Genomic DNA, 22368 nt, shown 5'->3' with positions numbered 1-22368 from the left:
TAATCAATAATGTTAAAACAAAATTATTATATTGAACTAAACATGATAAATTTTACTTTCATAAATATAAATATTCATGTTAAAAATATAATACGATGACAAAACGATTTAACATTAGTAAACTATATAATACATGTATAGAGTTAAGATTTTTCCATATACAATAATATATTATCTAAAATGAATAAAATTAAAAAAAATTGCTAAAAAGAAATCCATCTTTGAAAGACGGGTCATAATTTAGCATAAATTAAATACAAAATAATTTTCAAATATGTTGTTTCATGCATATATTAATTTGTTTAATAACAAAATGTAAAAACAATAAGATAAATATATAATAAAAATCAACAAATACATATGATGGTTTTATACAATTGATTAACTACAATAGATAAACTATAATATTATTAAATTATTGTATCTGAAATAGTTATATAAACATTTAAATATATGATTAAATTTTTAAAAATGTATACTATTAATGATCTAAAATAAATATCTACGTATATAAAACTGAAAACAAACACCCGCACAACCGCGCCGGACGAGATCTAGTTAAACTTAATATACAACTTTGGGTCCGATTGGTAATGGCTGTAGCTTTAAAAAAATTATCGTAGAAAAAAATCTGTAGACTTTTTGCTGTGGCTTTAGATTTTATTGCTTTAGAATTTTAAGGAAAACTCCAAAAAATTGCTCTGGATTTTTGGCTCTGTAAAACACTTGTACAGCTGTAGGTTATTTCAAAAACTGTGATTTTGAAATTTTTATTAAAGATTGATTGCTGTGAATTTAGTGTTGTAGAAATAAATAGGATTGTGGACAACACTTACAGCCACTATAAATCACACCCTTTGTGGAGGCCAAAACGATAGTACACATTGTAAAAAAGAAGATTGAGACTTGAGAAATGTACAATGGGGACTACGCACATAAAGATCCAAACTTGTGTTGCCTGAACTGGTGGAAACCAGTACATAAACAGCAAGAGACGAGACCAGGATTTGGTGGGAAGTAAGCGAGTTAAGTGAAGAGCAATTTAAAACCATAAATAGAACAAGAGTAGATAGCTTCTTTAACTCTCTCCATCTCATACCCACCACATCCTCTTCTTCATCTCCCTACATTTACTTCTCTGTTCCATTACAGTTAGGAGTTGGAAGACACATAACCACTTCAATAGCTTGCATTGACGAATAGATTTCCACAAATGTCGAATCTATATAAAAAACGTCTTAAATTATAAGTCAAAGATTGGGTTCTGCAGACTAGGATTCGTTGTTGGATATGTATTTATGGAGAAACAAAGATAATCAAAAACAGATAGATGAAAGCATGACATGTGAGACTTGTGTTTAATGAGACTTGTGTTTTAGTTCCAGAGCCAAAACTTTTTTCTTAATAATTATTATTAACATAATACATATTTGCACGTCTTACTCCGAGTTTCTCTCTGTTCATGATATAGTTTTGATTATACTTTATACACAAGACTTCCACATTCTTCCTTCTAAAGAGATCACTACAATAGAAACATCATCGTGGTACCGTCTCCGTTCCCCTTGTGGTATCTCAAGCAGTTCATTGAAATCCATACCTAGAAAGATCGATAAAGATTTAGAAACCACACTCAATACTTGGAACCAAAGATTATCATCGAGGTTTTTCGATATATTACCAGCTTTCTTGGCAGCCCGGAAAAGAAGTTCTTGAACCAAGTGTTGAGCCGGGTCACCTTCAGGTTGTAAGGTGATGAAGAGTTCCACCTCTGAAACCGCTTCTTCATCAGTGAAGTATTGGTAGAGACCATCTGATGATAGTATCAGAAACTGGTCTTTAGAGCCTAATCTATGGTGGTAAAGTGCAGGCAAGCAATTGATATATGGAGACGTCCCTATGTAATCGATTTGAAACATTTCGAGAAGCGCATTGTTCCATTTTGGCTGCAAAGATTGTATCCCCAAAGTTAGATTATGTTGAAACAGAGCAGATACAAACAGTCTTGCCTATAGACTAGTGACCTAATAATCTATTTGATTAATGTGACACGTACCTGCTTGAGGAAACCTGCACCAAAAGCTCTTGTGACCTTCAACGAACCTTTAACACGTTCATTTGACACTGCACTAGCATCATCTGGATGCTCCTTTCTTATTCTATCAACTTCCTGAATAATAACAAAACTGGATTTCATCAAACTGTTCGACGTTTTACCAATTCTTATAAATTTAAATGCTATAGCTCCTTACCTCTTCAACGTTTGTGCTATGATCAACAGTAAGCTGAAAAGCAGATAGATTCGGGACCAAGCCAGCTCGTTCTCCTTCACAAGTACCATCGAAATCAATCATAGTTTCTTCGTTGATTCGTTCCAAGTCTTGTCTTATCTTCCCCATCCAGTACTCAGTCTCAGCTTTCTGACCAAGCACCGCTCTACTATCTCCCACATTCATCAAATAAACATCTTCCCCTTTCATCAACATCACAAGGACACAAGAACCCATCAAAGCTAGCTCAGGATTCTCGTGGAGTATCATATCTGCATTCTCTAGGTACGCTTCTTCCGTCTTCCTCAGAGCTTCCGACAAAGCCTTCAACACGTCCGAAGAGTTCGGATCCGGATCCTTATCCGACCCGTTTGTCCTCTTGTTGATTTTTTCCTTTAATAAACGGTCGAGATCGAGTCTTTCTCGATCCCACTCGCATCTCCACCGTCGTTGACTTTCTTCGCATTTCGTTGACTTCCGACCATCATTCTTTGACTTTTTCTCACAGTTTTCGCTCGGACAAGGATTGTTACTGTCGTGATCAATGCCATCAGAGGAAGGATTCGAGTCGAGTTTTGGATCATCCCATAGCAATCCCTTGAGCTCGCGATGAACCGCTGGATACAGATGAGAGAGAAGATAGTCCGGCGCATCTGGACCGTTGAATCCATCGTAGATTCCGACGAAGAGCCATCCGTGTTCTTCCGATACGACCACATGTACACGATCCTCGCCGGCTTTCCCCTGAGCCCACTGAAGATTCTGGCTTTCGAGTGATACGTCGTCGTCTAAGCTCCCTTCGCTACTGAAATTCAAGCTGTTCACGGTGAGATTCTCGTTGTGGTGCTGTTGATTCCGGGATTTATCCGACCCGACTACCCAATCGGGTTCTTTAACCGTTTTAACCGGAGCCACGATGGAGTTCTGTCCTCGGTTAATCGTCTTTGAGATCGCTCGACGGAGAACCCGAGCTAGATATCCTTTTCTCGACCCGAACCGGTTAGCTAAACCGTGGGAGAAGCTGCGCTGGAATTGATCTGATTCGGAGCCGAGCGGACCGGAGAATAAACCTAAACCGTCAATCGGACCGGACATGAATCCTCTCTCGATCGGACCGGAGAGAAATCCTCTCTCTAACGGACCCGAACCGGGAACGATCGGACCGGAGCTTCTGGGAATCGGTTGCAAAGGGATCGACGCAAACGACGTCGTGCTCTCGAACGCGGCGGCTCTGTCGATGTGCCCGTACGGATCGTAGAGGGAGGTGGAGAGCGGAGTCGCGGCGTTCGCGCTCACCGATGCGCCGGAGATGGTACGGAACGTCGTCGTCGTTGTATCTTCCTCTGAGTGAACTTTGGAAGATGAAACTCGAATCGGGTCGGGTCGGACGTAGCAGAAGGAGTGGCCAAGACCTTCGTCGAGAGGATCCGGTTCAAGAATCTTCATCTCTTTTTTCCGGCGAGTTTCTCCTCCGCCGGTGAAACATTTGCTGAGCTTCGTGATTCCGTTACCCATCTAGGTCGCCGCCGATAAAGACCAAAAAAAGTTTCTTGAGAATTGAAAAACAGTGATGAGTTTTAGAGAAATTCAAAAGGTTAGATTACAATTGAAGTTGTTCAGACATGGTCGACAGGGGTTGAAGAAGATGTAAGAGAGAGAGAGAGAGAGAGAGAGTTGACTTCTGTGTAAGGAAAATGATTTTTTTGAGTGGAAATTATAAAAGGGAAAGAGAATATAAAGAAAAATATATATGAGATATTATAATATTATTCTGTTTTTGTGTTTTTAAATCTGAAAAGGGGAAAGAATTGATGAGGATGAAAGAAATAAAACTTTTTGTTTTGAAAAAAAAAAACAAATTAATTTTTGCACCGAGCTCTTTCGACGCCAAAGGGGTTGACTCGTGGCTAAGGCAGGATTGCAGTTTTCTTAACTCAGGAGGGAGGGGGGAGATTTTGAAATGTGTGTCTTTTGTTCACCCTCGTAAGGAAGCGCGTCCACTCCACGTTCACACAGATCGCTTTTAGAAGTTTGAGATAGTTGGGAACCTTCAGAAATTTCAAACTTGAATTTGTATAACGCTCATTTTATTTAGATAATTTTTATCATATCAACTATTTAGGTAATGGTTTTTCTTTTGTAAATTTTGCATCAAAATCTATTAAAATGTTATATTTTAAATATTATCAATAGTATTTAAGATAGATTTTTTAAAATGTTATATTTTAAATATTATCAATAGTATTTAAAATAGATTTTAAAAGTTGATGGATATACATAATTTTTATTTTTATATGTTAAATATGTATTTTACAAGAGAAAATAAAATTCATAGATTTTCATAATTGTAGATGATATAAATAATTTTGCTTAATAGATAAGATTTTATCAGTTTTCACCACAAAAATATAATTTAGATATTCTAAATAATAAAGATTTACCTTGATGTAGTTAGATAATTAATATCGATTCAATAAAATAATATTTATTATTTTATTCTAAAAATTAGATTGATTTGTTTAAGTAAATTTTAATTGTATTTTTTTTTGTTTTAGAAAAAATATTTAAATATATTTTAATATACAAAAAATTGTCGATTTATAATCTTCCTGTAAAATAACACTAAGTTCTAAATTAATATTAATTGTAAATTATTTTAATTTTATTTATTTCAAATATTATTGGTTAAAATGTGTAATTAATAAAAATATATATACATTTCAATTATTTTTTAATATGCATAAAAATATCAAAGTGATACTTCGAAGTTATACTTTAAAGAGCGAGTCTTGTGGTCCAGTGGTAGTGGACGGACCTTGGATGCAAACACATTACGAGTTCGATCATGCTGCTGCGGAAACTAAGTCACATTTTCCTATTCACCACGGCTGCGGATACGTCCGTATGAAAATCTGGGAGAGGGTCTGTCGTGGGCTGCATCTTCCACCCGGGGTTAAATCTGTGTCTTTAATAGATCTGGATTTAACCAAGACACGTTTTCAAAAAAAAAAAAAAAAAGGAGAAAATACTGCGTAAAATAACAAATCATTAACGTGCGCGTGGGAATGAAATTGAACTGACCATTTTAGGGATTAAAAACTCAAAGACTGTAGAAAAAATTTAAAGACCAATTAAGAAAGCTCTGAAAGTCAAAACAGCTACAGTTTCCTTCAAATTTACACTACTTCAATGTGCTTCGATCACCGTTGGATCTCGTGAGGAGCGTAAGAGTGTGCCACACGTCAGTTGATCACTGACTCTTTGTTATTTCATAAATTCTCGTCAACTCTCAGCTCTTGCCCGCTGCTTAACCCTCTCCTATGTCATAAATATTAAATTTATACTTTATTTCTTATTTTTATACTACAATTTGTCCAACTAAAACTTTTTTTTTGTGCTACTAAAACGTACTCTAAATGTTTTTTTGGATAATATATATTATAATAGTTGAGTTTTTGCTCACTTTTCAGTGCGTCACGTCAGCATTTTGTGGATCCCACTTTTAAAAAGTGTGAAAAAGTGTCAAATTCATGGCTCGAACCCGGGTTATTGAGATATAAACACCAACATTTATACCACTAAGCTAAATGATACTTTGTACATTGATAGCCGAACCTAATATATATTTATGAAGGTCGAAAGTCCCTGCTTCGGCTTCCTCTGAGGGTCGGGCCTACAAGTGTATTATGAGTTTCATTTTTAAATGGGATTCATCACGTTATATGAAAAAAGCTCAAGTTTGCAACAATTATAGTTTTCTCATATTGTAAATTGTTGTCGTTTAACATGAGTTTGAGTTCTTTTCATCATTGTCTCAAATAAGTCTGAGTTACAGAATTGCGCTGTGTGTCTGTTCGTAATTTATTTTTTCACCGGTGAACTCTTCATGTCCCCATCTTAAATCGTTTGATCATAAATGTTCCTGATTTGTAGCCCCTCTGTAAACCCTATATATATGATTCTTATCTTTGATGAACCCAATTTGCATCTCCACAAAACTCATTGATTCCTCTTAGCTTTAACCATCTTCTAGAAAATGTTTCTCTCTGCCTCTCCAGTTCCTTAAACAGTTCCTTAAACTGGCGTCCCGGCGTCCGTCACTCAACCTTCGAGTCTCTCCGTCTTGGTCGTAGTAGTCAGAGCATAGCCTCTGGCTTCCTCCGCTTCTGGGATTCCCTGAACTTCAAGAAAGACAGGGAGTTTGTGGGAATCACGGTTCTCTTCCTTGATGAAAAGGTAAGTTAATTTTCGATCTATCACACTTATTTAACATAATTGTTTTTATTGATTTCCTGATTCTTTATTGAATAATATTATTTGCAGATTCCGTGATTCATGGGTTTACTCCCGTCGGACGGGCTAATCATTACATGTCATCTTTGAAAGCAGATTCTATTGTGAAAGTTGATCGTTTTGAGGTTGTTAGGTGCTCAAGCATGTACAAGATAACTGATCATTCATTCCTAAACATTATTGATGAAGTCATCACGGGTGCTCCTGAGATCAATCTCCAGTCAAGATTATACTGTTCGACAATCTCCAAGTGATTGCGAACACAAACCTAGAACTCCCAGGTATATTATCATATTGTATCTGGGTTTATATTATGTTTCGATATCATAACTGATATTTAAACTCGCAGATGTGGTTGGGTAAATCCGTTATGTCCAGGGCTCTGACCTCACCAAAGAAACAACCCGAGTCGTTATTTGTCTCCTCATTGATCTGTAAGAAATAATCAACACATAATTCCCTTTATATTACTATTTATATTGTGCTAACATCAATTATAAAAAATATTTCCTACCTAAGATTTGTGGTCGTCTATTTATCTCCCTTAATTATCAATCTAATTATACACAAATCCTTATTTTACAACTTAAAAGAAACCACAATAACCCAAACAATCAAACACCAAAAACTAGAATCCCAAAAAAGACGAATTATTAATGATCACCTCTCTTTTTGTCTAATCTAACAAATAAACTTCAAAACAAATATACCAAACCAATCAACTCAACTAAAATTCAACGACACATACAGTGGTCAGCTAAACAAATACAAACTACACGGCCAGCTATTTAACAATTTACAAACTTACTTTCGCAGATGCTTACGAAGAAGACGAAGACGATAACCAAGATCAGTGAAATTATCTAAACAAAACAGCAGAGTAAGTTACAAACTCTGATAAATACAACTAACAATGATTTTTGTTTACATATTACCCATAAAAAAAAAAAAAAAACACAACCACACCAGGAGATACAAGAGACAATCCCAACTGACACAAAGGCGACAACAACATCCCCACCTGCTCACTCCTCTTGTCTTATGAAAATAGCTTACATGCTCAATGTCAACAGACCAATGCTATTGTCTTCTTATGAAAAATAAATATATTCGTTTAAAACCCATTAAAGCCCAAATATTAATTGTCACTCATTTTGTAGTTATTTCTACAAGTCTTCATGTATTTGTTTTAAAGGTCCAGTAAAAGCAACAAGTTTAAAAATAAAAAAAAACATATAACCAACATAATAAGAATAATAAAAAATTATTACTTAAAACACACAACTTACACAACTAAACTGGAGAAAAAATATCCAGAAACAAAAGGTATTCTCAACAACCTTAATATAATTTATGTAATCTCAACAATACAAGTAACAAATTAAAAAGACAAACAAACAATAAGTCTTAGTGACACAGCAAACAACACCACGAACTATATCAATCACATTACTAACACAATTTAGTTTTTCATGAGTGGAGAACAGTGCATACACCGTTCATCATCACAACTATAATCCTATAACAATAAAAAAACTTGAAAAACAATGATCAACCCACAACGGAAAATTCACAGCTACAATAACCCTAAAAATATTGAGATGAAACAAGAACTCTGTCCACAACTCCGCGGAGGCATTGCCCCTAGTTATTATAAGTCTATTGTTAATTTTGATTTTCTTGAGTGGGTGGTCTATATTTATATATTGTAGTTGGAGGTTGTGATAATTACTATTCTAAATCACGCGAGAAGGATTCGAATGGTGGAATCATATCTTTTGTTTTACGATTTGATTGGTTCTACAATAAAGAGAAGTAATTTATCATACAAATATACATAGTACATTATATCTAGCATCGTACAGTAGCAGACATTTGTTTTCAAAATTTTGTTGCAAACTTTTTAGAAATAGAAAGTTACATTGTAAAGTTATTTGGGAATTTGGGAAAAAAATGCTTAGAAATATAAAACTGAACTCAAATATTTTTAAAATACAATAAAATGGTGCATTTGAATGTTGATACAAAATAACATTGTTGGTGTTTTGTTTATTTTCCTACAATATAAGATAAAACTCAGTGTTTAAAGAAGTGGCATCTGTTTTCAAAAAAAAAAAAGAAGGTGGCATCGTGTAGTATGTTACATGCTAAAAATATATTACATATGCTTACATTTGAATACAAAATTGTAATTATCTGCAACTAATTGTTGTGAGCCAATCCATTTCAACATACCTTAAATTTTTAAAACTCAAAATTTAGAATGAACAACATATGTATTATATTGAACATAGTTGTCATTATGCCTCAATTTGTCTCAAGGTTGAATAATTTAGATACAATACACTCATCGTTAAATATATACATAGGTAAGTATGACACTAAAAATAAGTTGTGTACGGTTTAGTAAACCTTGAGATAGATTGTAATCAAAATGGCAATTCGATCTATTTAAAAAAAAAAAAAATCTTAGCAAATCCCAATAAATAAAAATATAAAGTGTCGTATTTTAAGGTTGGATTTATTTTAAGGTAGCAAATCACAATAAACGAGGTTGGATATATATATGTGTGTCTGAATTTTATACATGATAAATTAGACTCTTCAAGTTTTCTTACTTTCCAAACATATCAGCTTCCTTTTGAAAATATTAAAACTTAATCTCTATTACAAATTCATTTTATTTAGTATAGTTTTATCCAAAAGTAAATATAACGTATAGTTTTTCGACTGAATATTTTATGATTAATGTAATTTACATGGTACATTGGTAGTGTACAAGATAGTAGAAATACATGAAGATTAGATGTACTAAAAATAAAATATTATTAGAAGTCCTTCTTTAGCTAAATAGAAAAGAAAAGAATTACACAGCTATGTATTTAAATTTATTCAAGAAAAAACAAAAGAAGTTGAATGGAAGAAAATGGTTTTAAAGTTGCAATTACTGTGGGATATTCTCTATTTCAACACACAAAATTTGAGTCAAAAATTAAGATGAATTGAGTAATTGGCTGCTCCGTTACAAATTCATTTTGCGTTTTTTTTTTCATCTTCATTTTACGTTTAATATTATAGAAAAGCGGTAATTACCAATCCCAATAAGAATCCGTTACATTTTTGAGATTTTTTTCATAATCCATTCATGTTGTTCCACGTGAAATTTTTGAGGTTTACGTTTTTGTTTGACCGGCATAAAAAGCTGGTGCATTGTACATTTTAAATATTTGAACGGATTCAGCAAACACGTTGCAAATATGTCAAGAATCAGTCTCGAGTAAAACAAAAGAAATATAGAAAGTATCAGTTACTTTGTAACGTTTAAATTTGATTTTAGATTTTGTGCACCATTAAAAGGCACACATTAACTTTATCATTTGTCAATCACTGGTTATATGCATTTTGAAAATAATTTGTGGTTAATTATGACCAACTTTTCTTCACTGAAAATCTAATCAATTGCTGTCAAAAAAAAAAAAAAAATCTAATCAATTTTAGATGATATGTTTGTAAATATGTGATAAATGTTCACATATCTAGTATGAGGTTGATTGGATATTTGGTAGTTTATAAATTATACAAATTTATGATGATTTGCGACTAATTGTTGTGAAGTGCAATTCCATCTTAACATGCCTTAAATCTTTAAAACTCAAACTTTGGAAAGAAAATATATAAGTAGAATGTTGAATATATTTTCCATTTATATCTCAAATTTTTTTTCTAATTTAGACACAGTTACTCTCAACTTTAAATAGGTTAGGTTAAGTACGGCACTTGAAAATAAGTTATGTACGGCTTAGTAAATCTTAAGATAGATTTGAATCTCAAATTTGTTACCATACCTAACAAATCACAGAAACTAAAGTGTCTGGATTTATAAGGTTAACGATCTATTTTCTCCTCATAACTATCATATAATCACCACGTCCACACAAAATTAAGGTCTCATTCTATATATCCCCATCAAAGTTCGAATTTTATTTATCCATGAATTAAAAGTTTGAAATCTATTCACACACAAACCATGATTAAGCTTAGTTTGTTGTGTACCAATTGATATCTTGTATATTTCCATTGTCTTATCCATTCACCCATGTGCATTTTGATCATATAGATTAGGATTTAGCCATGTTTAGGTTGCATTTTGCATACATGAGTCCTTATCAGGTATTGGAGTACCACATGAAGTTCTTGGAGACATTTGGGGGCATTTGGAGCTCAAAAGAGATGATAAAGGTGATCATTGGACGAGCAGTGCATGGGAGCGACCTCACCGGAGCTACACCGTGAAGTCGCTGTGACACCCTTTCAGAGCGACTTGGGTAGAGCGACACCCCGATGTCGCTCGCGTCTCCATCACCCGGAGCGACGTGACCGGAGCGACACAGCGAGGTCGTTCGCGAAGAGCGACCCGGAACGACGTGACCGGAGCGACACAGCGAGGCCGCTCGCGAAGAGCGACCCAGAGCGACGTCTCGCAGCGACCCCTCCAGGTCGCTCCCGAAGCCTGGAGCGACCTCCCGGAGCGACTACTGGAGGTCGCTGCGCGCCTTCTGTTTGCTCGAATTCATTTCTACTCAAGGGCCTTTTGGTCATTTCATTATGCACGTTTTTACTTCTGAAAACCTATGTTTTAAGTACTTTTGGCAGCGACCAGACAGATTATCTTTGTTCTAAGAAAAAACCTTTGGAAAGTTCATCTCTTGAATCATCTTTGTTCATCTAGTTATTGCAATTCTGTGTTTTCCAAGTTGTTGTAGTATCCTCTGTATGATTAATCTGAAATCCAAAATGAGTTTAAGAGGAATCATGAAGAGTAGTGAGTAATCACCATTTGAATTCATGGGTTAGGAAGATTAATGGTGATTAGGTTAGAGCTATGATGTTTTAGAGTAGATCATTCCAAAACCTTGCTAGTAGAGTAATCATAATGCATCTTCTGAGGTAGCTTCTCAAAAGTTGATCTTTAGGCATTTCCCACCTAAAAGGTGTTCGATGAAATGCCTGAAACAACTCTTCTAAGTTTTTAGCATATTTTGCCAAAGACATTTGTTGTTAGAAGTGCTAAGATAGCCTTAGACCTGTTAGTAATGATTGCTTCCATATTATTCAACCGAAGACATTTGTTGTTTGAAATGTGTTAGTAAATGAACATTCATCTAGACATAGAGTTTGTTTAGAATCGTGTCTAAGCTTAAGGTTGATAGTTTGATTGTTCGTTTGCCATCCTTAGTTCGAAACTTGATCACCCAAGGTTTAATTCCTATGCCCATGAGTTCTCATTTCCTTAGTTAAGAAAGTCAACTCATTTATTATTCTGAAACTGCATTAGTAATAATCATTAGTTTAGAAAACCTTTAAAATCATCGGTTGTAAGTGCTTTCATTCTCAGTGCTTGAAATCCCTTAGAATTGGTTCGACAATCATTTATACTACAACATTTGTCTTAAGAGCCTTGAAAACTCCTAATATCAAATTGGCGCCGTTGCCAAATTCTAAGTAGATTTGAACATTGAGATTTAGTCATTTGCTTGAGACTAAGTCATTTTTATTTTCTTTAGTTACTGATTCTCCTTCTTCACCTCCCTTTAATTTACAGGTGTATGAACTTGAGGAGCAGGGATCCATCAAACCTAGTTCCAAGAGCCGCAGACATCAGAGCTTTAGAGAGAGAGAGTGTGCTAGAAAGAGAAGAGAAGAAGAGCAACAGTCTCACTTGCAGAGATTGGATACTGATATGGGAGACATACCTCAAAATGATGCCAACAACGTTCCACAAAACCAACAGCGAGCAGCTCGACCCATTGGCACTTATGACCGCCCCAACATTCATGGTCATAGATTGGGAATCCGAGCACCAGCTGTAGCAGCCAACAACTTTGAGATCAAATCAGGACTCCTCAACGTGATCGAGAATAACAAGTATCATGGCTTGGCTCTAGAGGACCCATTTGATCACTTGGACAGGTTCGACAGCTACTGTGGGTTGTCAAAAACCAATGGTGTGTCTGAGGATGCCTTAAAGCTGAAGTTATTCCCTTTCTCTCTGGGGGATAAGGCACGACAGTGGGAGAAGTCTCTACCAAGTGACTCAATCACCACTTGGGATGACTGCAAGAAAGCTTTCTTGGAGAAGTTCTTCTCTACTTCAAGAACTGCTAAGCTGAGAAATGAGATCTCCAGTTTCAACAGAAAGGCTTGGAAGGCTTCAGTGAAGCCTGGGAGAGATTCAAGGGCTACCAAGCTCAATGCCCACACCATGGTTTCTCTAAGGAGAGCTTGCTGAGCACATTCTACCGTGGTGCTCTGCCTAAGTACAGGGCCAGACTGGATACAGCTAGCAATGGGTTCTTCTTGGGGAGAACTGAGGAAGATGCAGAAGAGCTGGTTGACAATATGGTAAAGAGTGATGCAGTCTACAGTGGAGACCACGACAGAGGCAGTCGAACAGATGACAAGCAGACGAGGAGGGAGTTAAAGGCTCTCCAGGATAAGATTGACATTCTCATTGCTGATAAGGCCACCCAGGAGCAGCTGCACTTTGTTGGTAACCCAAACAAAGAAGCCACACCTGTTGTCCAGGAAGTTGATGGTTTGGAAGGGCAAGAAGAGCTGTGCTTCATCAACAACAATGGTAGCTGGTACAAGAAAGAGCCAAACTTTCAGTACAACAACTACCAACAGAGATCTTACCCCAACAACCAACAGAGTGGTTATCAGCCTCGGAACAACCAGCAAGGCAGCTATCAGCCTCAACAAAACCCTCCTCCCGGTTTCAACAACAAAGGACAACAACCTGCCCAACAACAACCTACTACTTCTACCTCTACTCCTCCAGTCAGCAGCACTGATGCCCTACTAAAACAAATCTTGGAGTCTCAGACAAGAAGTGAGAAGCATGTTGGCTATGAGTTGAAAAACCTTCACGCAAAGATTGATGGAAGCTACAATGAGCTCAACAACAAGTTCAGAACCTTGGAGAACCAGTTTGCTGCCATGAACACTCAACAAAATCGCCAACAAGGTTCTTTACCTGGAAAATCTGAGCAAAACCCCAAGGAGACCATGAAAGCTATCACCCTCAGGAGTGGTAAGGAGTTACCTCAGAAAGCTCTCACCAAGGATGCTGAGAAACAAGGTGAGGGGGTTGCCATCAACATAGATGATGAAGTGGTGATTGTTGATGAGAAAATCAATGATGAAATCTTGGAGAAGATTGTGGAAGCGAAAGGTAAAGGAAAGGTTGGGGAAGAGAAGAAAACAGTGAAAGATGGTGAAGTTGTTGCTCCAGCAAGTGAGAATTCTTTTGTTCCTCCTCCTTATGAACCCAAACTACCATTCCCTGGTAGATTCAAGAGGCAGCTGCTAGAGAAGTACAAAGCTCTATTTGAGAAGCAAATGAGTGAAGTTCAAGTCACAATGCCCATCATTGATGCTTTCATGCTAATTCCTCAATATAGTAAGTTCCTGAAAGATGTTGTAGCTGCAAAGAAGAAGGAGATGGAGGGCATGATGATTCTCACTCATGAGTGCAGTGCCATCATCCAGAGGCTTGTTGTTCCAAAGAAGCTAGAAGATCCAGGATGCTTCACATTACCTTGTGCTCTTGGACCTATGGTATTTGATAGATGTCTCTGCGATTTGGGAGCTAGTGTCAGCTTGATGCCTTTATCTGTTGCTAAGAAGCTTGGTTTCACTCAGTACAAGAAGTGTAGACTGTCTCTGGTATTGGCTGATCGTTCAGTGAAGTACCCGGTGGGTATCTTGGAGGACCTCCCCGTTATGGTTGGAAAATATGAGATCCCTACAGACTTTGTGGTGCTTGAGATGGGTGAGGAAGCTGCAGATCCTTTAATCCTTGGAAGGCCTTTCTTAGCTACAGCAGGAGCAATTGTTAATGTGAAAGAGGGCAAGATTGATCTCCACTTGGGTAAAGGGCATGTTCTTCACTTTGACATCAAGGAGGTAATGAAGAAACCAACAGTTCAAGGGCAAGTTTTCTACATTGAAGAGATGGATGCCCTTGCTGATGAGCTCCTTGAAGAATTGTCAATAGAAGACCCTCTACAGCATGCTTTGACGATAGAGAGGCCAGCTGAAGTGATTCAGAACCTGGAGAGTGCTGCCTATGGGATGATGTTGGATTCACACAGAGGATTTGGTAGTAAGGATCAGTATGAGGAGCTGCCTCAAATTGTCCATCAGGAAGCCTCGGTCATTCAACAAGGGGACACCCAGCAAAACGACTGGAGCGAGCTTAAGGCGCCTAAGGTGGAGCTTAAACCTCTCCCCAATGGTGTAAGGTATGCATTTCTTGGTCCTAATGGAACTTATCCAGTCATTGTGAGTAGTGAACTTACTGAAACTGAGCTATCTGAACTTTTGAAAACACTTAAAAGATTTAGAAAAGCAATAGGTTACTCACTTGATGACATCAAGGGAATATCACCCTCTTTGTGTATGCATAGGATACATCTTGAGGATGAATCAATGACTTCTATCGAGCATCAAAGAAGGTTAAATCCTAACCTGAAGGATGTTGTAAAGAAAGAGATTCTTAAACTCTTAGATGCTGGTGTTATCTACCCTATCTCAGATTCTAAATGGGTATCTCCTGTGCATGTTGTGCCAAAAAAGGGTGGTATAACTGTGATTAAAAATGACAAGGATGAATTGATACCAACAAGAACAGTCACTGGGCATAGGATGTGTATTGATTACCGCAAACTGAACTCTGCATCTAGAAAAGATCATTTTCCACTTCCATTTATTGATCAGATGCTTGAGAGACTTGCAAATCATCCATTCTATTGTTTTCTTGATGGATATTCAGGATTCTTCCAGATCCCCATACATCCCAATGATCAGGAGAAAACAACATTCACATGTCCTTATGGTACCTTCGCATATCGAAGAATGCCATTTGGTCTATGTAATGCTCCAGCCACCTTTCAAAGGTGCATGATGTCGATCTTTTCTGATCTGATTGAGGATGTTGTGGAGGTGTTCATGGATGATTTCTCTGTCTATGGATCTTCGTTTTCTGCTTGTTTGTCAAATTTGTGCAGGGTCCTACAGAGATGTGAAGACACCAACCTTGTGCTGAACTGGGAGAAGTGTCACTTCATGGTCAAAGAAGGGATTGTGCTGGGGCACAAGATTTCAGAGAAGGGGATTGAGGTGGATAAGGCCAAAATCGATGTTATGGTTGGTTTGCCCCCACCAAAGACAGTGAAAGACATCCGAAGTTTTCTTGGTCATGCTGGGTTTTACAGGAGATTCATAAAGGACTTCTCCATGATCACTAGACCATTGACCAGGCTGCTGTGCAAAGAAGCCACCTTCAGCTTTGATGTGGAGTGTCTAGAAGCCTTCAAGAAGCTGAAAGGTGAACTCATCAGTGCTCCAATTGTCCAGCCACCTAATTGGGATCTCCCCTTTGAGATCATGTGTGATGCTAGTGATTATGCTGTGGGAGCTGTTTTGGGGCAGAAGAAAGATGGCAAGACCCATGTGATCTACTACGCGAGCCAAACCCTGAATGATGCTCAGATGAGATATGCCACAACAGAGAAGGAGATGCTAGCCATTGTCTTTGCCTTTGAGAAGTTCAGAAGCTACTTGGTGGGATCTAAAGTCATTGTCTACACAGATCATGCTGCGTTGAGACACCTTTTGGCGAAGAAGGATGCAAAGCCCAGGCTCTTGAGATGGATTCTTTTGCTGCAAGAGTTTGATTTAGAGATCAAGGACAAGCCAGGAGTTGAGAATGGTGTAGCTGATCACTTGTCCAGGCTGAGAGTGGAGTGTGGCATTCCCATTGATGAAGGACTCCCTGAGGAACAGATCATGGCTATTGGAGCAGTGATAGCAGTTTGTGAGACTGGAAGGAAGCTTGAAGAAGTCAAGGCAACAGAAGAGAAAGAACCTTGGTATGCTGATTTGGTGAATTACCTAGCCACAGGAAAAGAGCCTTTGAATCTTGTGGGTTATGCCAAGAAGAAGTTCTACAAGGATGTGAAGAGATACTACTGGGATGAGCCCTACCTCTACATTCTCTGCAAAGATCAACTTTATAGGAGAGTGGTTGCTAATGAGGAGATTGATGGGATCCTTACACAGTGTCATGGATCATCTTATGGAGGCCACTTTGCTACCTTCAAGACTGTTGCTAAGGTGTTACAAGCTGGATTCTGGTGGCCACACATGTTCAAGGACACACAAGACTTTGTTTCAAGGTGTGATTCATGCCAAAGGAGGGGAAACATCACCAAGAGGAATGAGATGCCTCAGAATCCAATCCTTGAAGTTGAAGTGTTTGATGTGTGGGGTATTGACTTCATGGGGCCATTTCCATCATCACATGGCAACAAGTACATCCTGGTAGCTGTTGATTATGTCTCAAAATGGGTGGAAGCTATTGCAAGTCCCACCAATGATGCAAGAGTGGTAATCAAGATGTTCAAGAGCACCATCTTTCCAAGGTTCGGAGTTCCAAGAGTTGTAATCAGTGATGGAGGGTCTCATTTCATCAACAAACTGCTTGAGGGACTTCTCAGGAAGAACGGTGTTAAGCACAAGGTTGCAACTCCTTACCATCCTCAAACAAGTGGTCAAGTTGAGATTTCTAACAGAGAGATCAAGTCCATTCTGGAGAAGATTGTGGGGATTACAAGGAAGGATTGGTCAGTTAAGCTTGATGATGCGCTTTGGGCTTACAGGACAGCTTACAAGACACCTCTGGGGACCACACCTTTCAACCTATTGTACGGGAAAGCTTGCCATCTACCAGTGGAGCTTGAGTACAAGGCACTTTGGGCAGTAAAGTTGCTGAACTTTGACATCAAGAGTGCCAAGGAGAAAAGGCTTTTTCAGCTACATGAGCTTGATGAGATAAGAATGGATGCCTTCGAAAACTCAAGGATCTACAAGGAGAAGACTAAATCTTTCCATGACAAGAATATCCTAAAGAGAGAGTTTAAAGAAGGAGATCAAGTTCTTCTCTACAACTCAAGACTGAAGTTGTTTCCAGGAAAGCTTAAGTCAAGGTGGTCCGGCCCTTTCAAGGTCAAAGAGGTTAAGCCATATGGAGCAATAGTTTTGTGGAGTACTGATGGAAGAGACTTCACAGTCAATGGGCAAAGGGTTAAGCTCTACATGGCTGATGCACCTGAAGAAGATGGAGTTTTAACTCCACTGTCTGATCCTACCCCAGCCTAGTCCAAAAGGAGGCAAAGTCAAGCTAGAGACTTAAAACAAGCTCACTTGGGAGGAAGTCCCATGCGTATCATTGTACATATTGCATTGGTATTTTCATTTTCATCATATTTCATAAAAAAAAAAAAAAAGAAGGGAAAGTGTTAGTGTTCAGGTGATTCATCGATCCGGTCAAGGCAAGGACTCGAGCGTGGGAGTGAGGTTCCGCAGCGACGCCACGAGGTCGCTCCAGCTGGGAGCAACGTGATCTGAGCGACTGGTCCAAGTCGCTCGCATATTCGGTGTCCGGAGCTCGAGAGTCGCTCTGGGAGCGACGTCTCGCAGCGACCACGTGAGGTCGCTCGCGTTTCTGTCGCTGGGAGCGACGTGATCAGAGCGACTGGTCCAAGTCGCTCGCATATTCGGTGTCCGGAGCTCGAGAGTCGCTCTGGGAGCGACGTCTCGCAGCGACCACGTGAGGTCGCTCGCGTTTTCTGTCGCTGGGAGCGACGTGATCAGAGCGAATCGGCTAAGTCGCTCGCGTTTTCTGTCTCCAAGGCTCGAGAATCGCTCTCGGAACGACGTCTCGCAGCGACCACGTGAGGTCGCTCGCATTTTCTGTCGCTGGGAGCGACGTGACGCAGCGACCACGTGAGGTCGCTCGCGTTTACTGTGACACGGAGCGACCTATCAGAGCGACCACTCCAGGTCGCTCCCGAGCCGGTCCAGGTAAGTCCCTCTTCGATTTTGTCCGATTTAATTCGAGTTAACCAGCCCTAAACCTAACCGGACGACCCTAGACCTACCCATACCCACGACCTTCATCTCTTTCACTCTCCCTTCCTCTCACAAACACTCATACTCTCTCAAACAAACCCACACCAAAAATCTCCTAACTTTCTCAATTCTCACCCAAATCTCCTAGTTCTTGTTTCTAAATCTAAGCTTTCGCCCCAACAGTCTATTCCTCACCACCCATTCCCCATTTCCTTCCATCCAAAGCAAGGTATTGTGTTTTTTAATTCAAATTCGTAGGTCCATGAACCCTAGAATTTGAAAATCAAAATTTGGTCATTTTCTTGCTTGATTGTGGTAAAATAGACTAGGGAAAGCTTATATATCAAGTTGGGTTGTTGAATTGATGGTGGAACTGAGCTTAATTTGAACTTTGGCAAAATTAGGGTTCATGGATTTGGGGCTTTTCGAAATTGATCCTAATTGAGTGTGTTAGTGGGTGAGTTAGTATGTTAAGGTGTTGAAAGGTTTGATTAGAGAACCCTCTCATTCTAGAATTACTTTGATTATTGAATTTTACTTGTCTTGTAATTTTCACATGATGAAAAGATTGAGAATTGTGATTCTTTACGTTGCTTCTTGAAGTTTACATTTGCAAAGTCAATCGACTTATCCCTTTCCAAGTTTTGTATTTCTCAGGTACAATGGTTAGGAAAACTAAAGGAAAGTCGGATGCTGAGAGGCAAGAACCTGAAAGTCAAGAGTCTTCGTTGAGAGGAAAGGCTTTAGCCTCGGAACGAGCTGGTTCTGGGACACAAAGGACTTCTCGACAGAAAACCGTGGCTGCAAAGAAGGCAAAGGAGCAAGAGAAGAGGGCAGGAAAGAGTATAGCAGTTGCCACAGATGAGGAGAGTGGCGATGAAAGTGCAGATGAGCAGGCTCCTACAAAGAGGGCCAAGATGTCCAAGGGGAAAGAGGTTGCTGAGGATAGAGACAGGGCGAAAACTCCATCTGAGGAAGAGCTGTATCACCATTTGTTGAATGGGGTAACTTGGACTCCGACCAGATTCGCTGACCTTGATTTGCTGAAGGAGGTGGGTCTCGATTCTGATATTGAGGCAATGCTGGGGCACCTGAAGATGCCCAAACTCCTCACCATGGCCTACCCCACCTACCGGGATGTCTCCTGTCAGTTCTTGTCTTCCCTTGAGGTCACTTACCATGACGATCCGCACGTGAGGCAAGGATGGGGAAAAATAAAGTTCAAGGTCAATGGGAGAGAGTACAACATGAACTTCAAAGACATTGGGAGAGTCATGGGTTTCCAAGACTTGGCAGACTACTCCCTTCCCAAGTGTGAAAACCTCCCCACTCAGCTTTGGAAGTTAATCACTGGAAACAAGCACTCTACCGGGGCTGACAAGAACTCACATATCCGGCACCCGTCTGTACGCTACCTCCATAGGATGCTCGTCCATGCATTCTACCCACGGAAGCAAGCTGGTAGTGTCACCGAGGAAGACATGCGACTGCTCTGCCCGGCTATCCGCCCCTACGCCCCACCTGGAACGTTGCCCCTTCCAAGCAACGACATCTATGCTTCCTTCGGGATGGTCAGCTTCTTCGTGAATCGTCTCGAGCACTACAGAGACTGGGCATGGTACACAACTGATTCGCAACCAAAGGTTGGGATAGGCGGGATGATCACACCACTGCTCCAATTTCTGAATGTTCCCTTGGGAAAGGACGCAGCAGGGCCTAAGTTCATCGATGGCACTTACTTGAGGATTGCCACCTATTTCAGTGGGATGTATGGGAAGGACTACGTCTACCACTACTACTTGCAGGGCAAGCCGGTCGAAGTGGTTCTTCCAAACCAGAGACTGACGAGCTTAGAGAGACCTGGAGCTATCAGCTTCAACTTATCCCAAGAAGACTTTCTTGGAGAACACGGGTCTCTCGGTCCCATTGCTGCACCAAGGAAAAGGAGTGTTCCGACGAGACACGACTTCACAGAACCTCCTAGGGAAGAATCTGTACCCATCTATGGACCTCCACGCTACTACTTCAAGCCACATGATGGAGTCCTTCCCCCTGGTGCGCTTCGTGATGCTCATGACCACATTAGCCGACTTCAGCGATGGAACAAGGCACAAGACAAAACAATCGAAAAGCTGAAGGACAAGTGCAAGGCGCTGAGCAAGACGGTGAAGAAGCAAGCAAAGACTTCAGCCAAGTTCATGAAGAAGGTGGCCGATGTTTTGACCAGAGGAGGAATAGCTGGATGTAGCTCAGCGGACTTCGCCTTCGCGAACACATCAGTCCCCCAGCCCCCACCTCAGCCCACTGATCTTGGTTTCCCACTCACTGATAGACAGCTCCAGCGACAATGGAGGAACCCACCCACTCAGCCTTCCGCCTCTGGAAACAAGTCTCCATCCCTAGCCTCTTCAGAAAGTGAAGCTGAGATTGAAGAAGTTCAGAGCCAACAATGGTATGGAGACTACAGCTCAGGACATGGAGGTTACTACACCACGTTTCCACCGGACGACGATGATGCTGGGGCATCTGCCCCCACTTACTATCCTTGAAGGTACTTCTCTACTTTCCCTGTATATACCATTTCGTTTTTGCATATTAGTCTTCTCTTTTTGGGTATCTCCCTCTCCTTGACAACACAGAGACTGTGTCATTTAAGTTTGGGAGAGGTACCAAGTATTTGATCATGTTTGCTTTGATGTTGTTTCATTGAGTCATGCATTGCATATCTATTTGCATATAAAAAAAAAATCATTTAGTTTGCATCATTTGCATTTCTAGGAGAGTCTAGAGCATATAGGTTGCATTCACTTGCATTGGGAGCAATGATTTTAAATGCCTTGTAAAGAACACTACTTTGCACCTGAGTAGCTTATGCACCTCTCAAAAGGACTTGTATGCTTCGAGCCTTGAAAACTCTTCCTGAAACTTGTTGATTGCTGAAACTCAGTCTTTGAAGCCAACTACAACCTTATTTGAACTGAACGAACTTAATGCATCTTGCTCATGGTCCCTTGTGTACTGAATCATGGATATACACACTTGAGTTGTCACATCCTTTATGCCAATCTTTTTGACAACCTCTAGTGGTAGACCTCTCCCCAAAATCCCTTCCTCTGTTTAAGCCTTCATTGATTGATGAGTGAGGCCTTTTTTCGGAAAGTCTTACATGCACATAATGTTGAGAGTATCGGGAACGACAATGCTTGATCTTCATTCTTGCTAGATTAGGCACATTATTGTCTAGCCATAGGATGGGGGTGAGTGTTGTGAAGTTTGATTTGGGAGTATGAGAAAGTTGAAGGAAAAGAGTGAACTCTTGTGTTTAATTGACTAGTCTTTATGGGATAAGTAGAGAAACTTTTAGCTCGATTTGTGAAAAGTCTTGGCCCAAAAAAAAAAATAGAAAAGAAAAAAAAAAGAAACACTTCGAAAAAGAAAGAAAAGAATAAAAAAAAAAAAAGGGGGCTAGCAAATTGTTTAGAGCTAAGATTTGTTTAGAAGTTAAAAAAAATCCTTTATAGATTTCAAAGAAAAAAAGTTTTATGTGCAAAGTGTTCTTGGGGTCTTTTGGTGAGAGATGGGAGTTGGGTTTGACATTATGAAGTGATTGTGTAACTTGTATATTTGGGAAAAGGGTAGAACAATGGAGATTGAGCATTGTATGCATGAGTTGGTCCCTTTCTTAGATATATTATGTGCAATGTCAAGGTTACTCGTTTTGAGAGTAAACTACTTTAAAAGATCATGAATTTCGAACCTCTTGACCCACTTGAATAAAAGCCTTCCCTTACTCAACCAAATGATTTGGACCAATTGACCATTTGCAGGA

At 39.3% G+C, this 22368-nt stretch overlaps 1 protein-coding gene and 1 non-coding gene across 3 annotated transcripts; both read right to left on the bottom strand.

Moving 5' to 3' along the window:
- Window positions 1-1373: 1373 nt before the first annotated feature.
- LOC106434327 (probable protein phosphatase 2C 23) lies at window positions 1374-4124 on the bottom strand. 2 transcript variants are annotated; one of them, XM_048754492.1, is made up of 4 exons: window positions 2253-4124; window positions 2057-2170; window positions 1682-1946; window positions 1374-1600 (listed from the first exon to the last, which is right to left on the bottom strand). In XM_048754492.1, the coding sequence occupies exons 1-4, from the start codon at window positions 3783-3785 to the stop codon at window positions 1485-1487; spliced, it is 2028 nt and encodes a 675-aa protein (XP_048610449.1). In that variant the 5' UTR covers window positions 3786-4124; the 3' UTR covers window positions 1374-1484. The 2 variants fall into 2 exon arrangements, with proteins under 2 accessions (XP_048610449.1, XP_048610448.1); XM_048754491.1 differs by having other exon boundaries at window positions 1374-1946.
- An 8602-nt stretch (window positions 4125-12726) lies between these two features.
- Window positions 12727-12832, bottom strand: LOC125586613. Its single transcript, XR_007323150.1, has one exon. It is a non-coding gene; the product is annotated as a small nucleolar RNA R71 (small nucleolar RNA).
- Between the last annotated feature and the right edge of the window lie 9536 nt (window positions 12833-22368).

Source organism: Brassica napus, chromosome C4, assembly GCF_020379485.1.
Source record: "Brassica napus cultivar Da-Ae chromosome C4, Da-Ae, whole genome shotgun sequence".
NCBI lineage: Eukaryota > Viridiplantae > Streptophyta > Magnoliopsida > Brassicales > Brassicaceae > Brassica > Brassica napus.
Note: the sequence above shows the minus strand (reverse complement) of the source record. Positions and strands in the feature narration are given on the sequence as shown.